Raw genomic sequence first — 7,160 nt, forward strand, 5'->3', positions numbered from 1 at the left:
AGGGAGCATTCTCATTGCTAGAGCCTCCTTAGCTTAGAATAGTGTAAGTCCAAACAGCATAGCATAAAATGCTTACACTGTAATAAAAAAAGGCAGGCTTTTGACCGTGTTATATGATCTGACTTAGCAGCACTTATGGCCTGGCATACGTTGTGCATGAACTTACAGGTTGTATATGGAGATATATTTTAGTTTTTAATGTTTAGTTTAAATGAGGTATAACAGATGCAGGTATAGTGGATTTTGTCGTCATTGTAAAAGTAAAAATCACTGTTTCCAGTTATTAAAATTAACTGACTGCCTGCTGGCTCAAGATTCATACTATATTACAGAAAAACTGGACTTGTGGGTGCTTCATGGAGTTGATCTACTCCTGCCCAGAAGCAAAGCATCATTTCAGGGAAAGTGTCGGAACAGCATTTCCACCTTGAGTTCTGGTGGCTATGACCTGGCTGTTCGTCTCTTTGCCTCCAGGTGTCTCCACCTCTCAGACCCAGCAGGCCTACACCTCTCAGGTACTCCAGCCCGAAGAAGCTCTCTACCTCCGCAAAAAGAAGAAACGGCCCATTCTCCATGACCCATATATTCGCTTTTCTGCTCTGCTTTACCGTCGTCCAATTCGGGAGGACCAGAAAGCTATTTTGGCTAGCATGGACAACACAGACCTAGACCATGCCACCCTCCTCTGAAAGTCACAGCTGTGCAATACAGCTCCCCTTTCCAAAATGACACTGCACTAGCTACGTCTCAGCTGAAAGAAAAAAGAATACTTTCACTAGAATTGTCGCAGTTTATTACCTACAAAGGGGAGTGGCACAAAATTTCAGCATTCAGATTTGGTTTATTCCACAGCTGCACCCCTTGGTCAGTTTAGTTTGCATTAGTAAGCATTCTGCTGTGTTCATGAATTAACTTTGACAAGTCTCAATTTCTTCAAAAAAAAAGCAGATTAAGAGAATTATTATCAGAAGCCACACATATGTTTTTGTTTAAAAAAAAATCAGATTAATGCCATCTTTGATTGGAATTGTGGTTTTGAGGCATTTCCTCCCCCAAATTTTGGATTATTTGACGTCCTGCTTTGGAGACCCAAAGGCACAGCAATCTTCTGTTCTTACATCAAGTAGTATTCCATTTAAAAAAATGTTTAGAGCTCTAAAGATTTAAGTGATAACTGACACATTTGTCCAAAATTTTACTCCAGTGCAAAATCATTAACTAGAATAAATACAGCCAACCATTTTGCTGATTTTCGTAACGACTATTTTCCTACTCCAGTCTTCATATTCTTAATTTTAACATTCCCTCCAGCCTCGGGTCCTGTTTCTTGTGCTGAGCCAATCCTCTCTCCCCATCCTGCGGGTCTCCGTTTACAGCACCTTCTATAAGAACCTCTCTCCGCCAGCAGCATCTCTTATCTGCCGAGAAACTCGCCTCACAAATATGGGTGTTCTCACTTCCTACCAAGTATACCTCAGAGCACAGGACACGAGACCACACAACCACCTGGATCAGCCAGGACAACAAACTAGCCTTTTTACTCATCTTTTCATTATTGTTGCTTTTTTTATGTACCTGTTTTTATATTTGTTTCCAACTGTGCAAACACTGAACACATAGTTTTATCTGTTCAAGAAAGATTCACATCTTTACTCATCAGCTTTTTTCTGCTCTGTGCTGAATGAGCAGGAAAAGGGCTTGTGGTAAAAGGAAACAGAAACATTACCTTTAGCTTTACTGTACTCGGCCTAATCTTCACTCTGTGTAGTTTTTCACTGACAGATGGGAACCAAACAGGTTTCGTCTTCATTCCACATAATATTACAAAAAATCTGGCACCCTCAAATGTGGCTTTTTAATAACAAAAAATATTGTGATTTCTATTTAGTTTTTTATGAAGTTATACAGTTGCTCCAATTATTTTTAATTTTAATTTTAATTCCAGCTTTTTACATCTCAGAACGGTTTGCACTGGAGCAAAATCTTGTCCACGTCCTGTCTCTTCCTTTACATTTCACTTCTTCTACTTTAGTTAGCATAGAGGGCTGCAAATCCACTTCTGAAATTTATGCCAAAACAATTCAGTGAACAGAAAGAAACAACTTTAGGGATTTTGTGCCATTTCAGATACATATATATATATATATATATATATATATATATATATATATATGTATCATTTACGTGTATGTATATATATATATACATACACGTGTGTGTGTGTGTGTGTGTGTGTGTGTGTGTGTATACTTACAATTTTGCTTCATATTTATTTAGGAGGGCATAAAACACTGGCTTTATTTGGCCTTAATCTTTGCCTGTTTCATTTGTGTCAAACTTTATTTAATGTTTGTTTTTTATTTGTGTTTTTTATATCTGCTTCTTTTGTCCGGTTTCTATTTATGTGCTTGTCATTTGTTGAGACTCCATCTATGCTCCAAGAAAACGCTGTGTGGCACTGAAGGTCACACACAGTGAGCCGAATGTTTTTGCTGTATTTTCACAGATTGGTTCAAATATTGATTCCACAGATTGAGAAGTGTGTTTGACATGTGATGGATTTGCTGGATGCTACGCAGCTACACGGTTAATTTTTTTAATGATTGGATGAGTAACAAAAGTGCCATAACATCAGAAACTCAGCTATATTACACAGTACACATGCTGCTTCTTGTTAAATGGTGAATGGCCTGCATTTGTATAGCGCTTTTCTAGTCCATAGGACCCCAAAGCGCTTTACACTACATTCAGTCATTCACCCATTCACACACTGGCAATGGCAAGCTACATTGTAGCCACAGCTGCCCTGGGGCACACTGACAGAGGCGAGGCTGCCGGACACAGGCGCCACCAGGCCCTCTGACCACCACCAGTAGGCAAACATGGGGTTAGTATCTTGCCCAAGGATATTTGACATGCAGCCAGGATGCAGCCTGGGATCGAACCACCGACCTTCTGATTAGTGGCTGACCTGCTCTGCCACCTGAGCTACAGCCACCCTTGTTACATTATGGAATCCGCAGATGAGGGGTGTGTACGTTAAAACAACAACAAAAAAATCCAATCAAGCTTTTGTCGTGTGTGGATTTTTATCAATAGAAGGTGTATTCACTTGTAGGTGTCATGGTGACATGTTGCAATATGAGAACAATGGAGGTTGATTAATATGACAGTGGTGATGTGCATCTTAATCTATTTATTTCTTTATTTCTTGTGATTTTGAGCTGCTAATCCCAGCAGTCTTCTAAAATCAGACATTTTTTCAGTGACTACATTTACTTGCTTGTATAAGATATTTCCACAATAAATGCTTTCATAAAGAGCAATTTTAGATAGGCCTTCTGTAATGCAGGAGCAATTCTGGAATAGATGTGATTCTTTTTTTCATTTAGATCTATGTAATAAAACGGCTGCTGTAACTAAATCTTCTGAGTGCGTTTGTAATACATGAATAAACAAGCTAAAAGAAAAGAAAACATATAACAGAAGAGTCCTGACTTGACAGACGTTATACAAAAAAGAAAAAAGTAGAGAAGCTCCAGATAATGCACTTATTGTGGAAATAACTATGTTAATTCATACAACTTTAACCACATTTTCCACTTCCAAAGCCCAATAATAAGAGTTTTAGTCAGAATAACTTGGCTTCACACCTCCTATAGAAATTACTGGTAACATTTTGTTAACAAGACCCACTCCAATCTGTAAATTCTGTGCTGCGTTTAGGGACAAGGTCAACAAAAGTGGAAATCCTGAATGTTGTTTTTTATATTCTTTATAAAGTACAAAGGGGGCCCACACACAGGGACTCATCTGCATGTCACATATTCTTTTTGTCGCTGGTAGTAAGTTGCCAGCGGTCATTCCAGACTTAGGTAGTAACCTTCTAATGAGTTTAGCATGCCTTCAGTCGATCACTGGTATCCTCCACACTCATTGGCAGATGCTTCAGTGTCTCATCTTGAAGCTGCAAAATGTTTAACGTGGGTCCCGCCCACTTCATGTCTTGCTGAATGTTACTGGTTTTCTGTGGTGACTGGTTGCCACATCGTTGCTAGTTGCTACACGTCTGGATGCCCCTTAAGGCACGATCTTAAGGCTAAATAGCTATCTCCTCATATCTCCTCAGAGGTGATGTAGTAGTGATGGCAAACAGAAGTTCGTGAGATGCTGGGGAAATACCACTTCCATTTCCAAAATGTGAGCAGGCTTTTGGTGCGAGTGGTGATTGGTTTCAGAATCCTGTTGAAAGAAGAACAGGGAAGTCTTCTTCCATGAAGCCCCTGTCTGAGGCATCTCAAGATTTGAAAAGCTGTATTTTGACAACAATTCAAAGGTTTAATTTGCTTTGTGCCTGTTAAATACACCACAGTTTATTTCATTTCAGCAGACCTTGGTGTGTGTGTGTGTGTCTCTCGGTGAGGGGAGGAAATATGGTGCTGTGGCAGTTTGTAGGCTGAAACAGAGAGGACTGAAACTGATTGTATGTAACACAGTGGATGAAGACCCAAGATGAATGCATAAAAAATAGCTATAATATCCTCAAAATTTGATATAGATTATTACAATTATATTTACAGTTCTAAGAAGAAACAAATGAATTAGGAGTAAAATAAATTTGTGATTGACTAAAATTGGCTTTTAAAATAATGGAATAGATTTTAGAATAGTCTTGCAGCTTCCTTTAAAGAGTTTATATCAAGGATTTAAAGGCACTTAATTTATCCAACAGGGGGCATCCTGCAACTTTCCTGTTTGCTTCACAACTTTGAAATGTCACAAATAATAAGTTAACAACCAGCTGATCCGAGCAAAGTCGGACAGAGCGTAAATCTGTAATCTGTGACTTATTGTGACTGTATAACAGATTATTTGTAATCTGTCATATTATCTCAGTAAGGACTCATAATTAACTACATATGACAAATGTTTGGAAAATCTGTTTACATTTCATATGTCTGAAAAAAGAAAACAGTCGGCTGATTTATTGAAATTTTAAAACACTTTTAAACAAATATCAATAACTGCCTTAAAAATCCTATATCAGTCGGGCTCTAGTTTAAATGCTTTTTAAGTTAAGCATTATTAATTAATGATCATTAATTAGTTAACTAATGCTATTAGGAGAATGTGAATTAACAGCCACTTTGACTTTATTTATAAAATGTTTATCTACAGTGTTTAATTTGCTGAAGTTAAACTAGGGATGGACTGTACTGGGCAATACCAGTTTGTAACCTGTATTTAAGCAGGCAACTGCTTAAAAATACCTTCAGAATAGAATAGAATAGAATAGCCCTTTATTGTTATTAGTATTAGTGACAGAGACCTCCAGAAGGAAAACCTCTTGAAGAACTGCAGATAGGACTAAAATGAAATATCAGGGTTTAAAAGATCAGCAGCATACATCCATAAACATTTCAGCATACTGTCCCCTAGGAGTCAAATATTTAATTAGATTCTGCAGAGGGTAATTTTAAAAAAGCACCTTTAAAACAAAACTGAGTTAATGTGATTGCTATCTTGTAATGTACATACTATACTGACATGTACCAGTATACTTAAATCTCTTAATGAATTATTTCTAAAATACATATATCTGAAAGCTCACTTTGCTAATTAACTAAATAGTCAACATATTGTTCTATGTTGTATTTATTTCACATCTGAAAAGAATTTTAAGTGAGCTAATGTATACAGAGGTTTCTATATTGAAATTAATTAGTCTATATATTGTAAAATGTAAAACCAGAAATTGCATATTTTAGTAATATTTGTCGATATGCATGCATGAATGAGAGCAATTTATATGTTTTCCCAATTTATGTCCATATGGAAATACACTTTAAGTAGATATAGCCAGTGTATATTTTTCAGTTTGAGAGTCAAGTCTCCCAAAGCACACACAGCAGGGTCTACTCAGTCCTCTGTATCACTTCTATAGTGGCCTGAGAACTTGATGAATATCGAGCTCATATTTCACTGACTTTGCATCTCATCCCCTACCAGTCAACCAGATTTCCACCCAGAACTTGTGTTGGAACAATGACAGCTACTTATTCAGCATGGGCAGGTTTAATACAGACTCACAGCTCTGACATCGCTGTTGTCTCAGACTTAGAATTACATCCCACTTTTCATCCACTGATTGCATGTAGAACACGCATTTGTGTTGAGTGCATTTTTGGTTTTTGTCTTGAATAACACTCTTTCCAGACTTATTTGAATGTATCTGGTATCAGTAGGGAATGGCATAGTGGTGCAGCAGTTAGCAGTGTCACCTCAAAGAATCTAGTCTTGTGTTTGAATCCACCCTGGGGCCTTTCTGTGCAGAGGTTGGTTGTATGGTGTCTCCATGGGTTCTCTCTGTCTGTGTTAGACCTGTGACAGATTAGCAACCTGTCATTGGTGTGGTTGACATACTATACTGACATGTATACTCAGCTGTGACAGGTGCAACAGGCTGCCTGTTCAAATACATGTAGATAAAGTCACAAGAACAGCTCTTTAGCTTAGCAACTGTAGTTGTACAACTGTGTGACTTTGCATCGTTTGATCACCAAAGGTTTTAATTAGACTTAGGTGAGTGAGGATAGCTGAGAAATCTTAAAATGACCGAGGGAAAGGTCATCTATCTTGACAAAAAATTACTGTTAGCCTCTTAACTTGTCCATGTAAATAGTGTGTATTGGCAGATATAGTCTGCATGGTATAAATGATTGAGTGATGCTGACAAAAACTGGGATTTGCAACAGTGGTCTTGGTTTTAAGATAGAAGCCACAATTAAAATCTTTAGCTGAACAATCAAAATCAAACTAACTGTAAAAAGCTGTTTACTTACTTTGGTGAATAATGCAACTCAGAGAGTGCAGCAGGCAAAAACATGTGCTGTGGGTTTGAGTAGTCAAGAGGATTTAAGACTTCAGAATTGTTTCTAGATGTCCTGCTAATTAGGACAGGTAGATGTACTGCCTCGGTATGTCTTTGTAAGTGTGTGTTAGGCCATGTTACCTACATGTTACTAAGTCATGTTAGCTCTGTGGAGGTATATATTAAAAAAATCTGTATTTTTGCACATGGCCATCCCTACAGTTGTAATACACCGTTTCTCCATGACAAGCTGGAAGATTAAAACCTGCAACCACAATGTCAGAGCCAA

The 7,160-nt window shown here is 37.8% G+C and overlaps 1 protein-coding gene across 2 annotated transcripts in view; it reads left to right on the forward strand.

Moving 5' to 3' along the window:
- The window catches only part of igsf9bb (immunoglobulin superfamily, member 9Bb), a 130,896-nt gene extending 130,207 nt beyond the window's left edge, over positions 1-689 (forward strand). For both annotated transcript variants that reach the window (XM_085364285.1, XM_085364287.1), the window contains one exon: positions 475-689. In XM_085364285.1, the coding sequence (XP_085220411.1) occupies positions 475-689 (215 nt within the window). The remainder of the gene's footprint in view (positions 1-474) is intronic.
- The last annotated feature ends 6,471 nt before the right edge of the window (positions 690-7,160 follow it).

The sequence above is a fragment of the Diplotaxodon limnothrissa genome, linkage group LG10 (assembly GCF_057381915.1).
Source record: "Diplotaxodon limnothrissa isolate DT_005_m linkage group LG10, D_limnothrissa_male_GT1.1, whole genome shotgun sequence".
Classification (NCBI taxonomy): Eukaryota; Metazoa; Chordata; class Actinopteri; order Cichliformes; family Cichlidae; genus Diplotaxodon; species Diplotaxodon limnothrissa.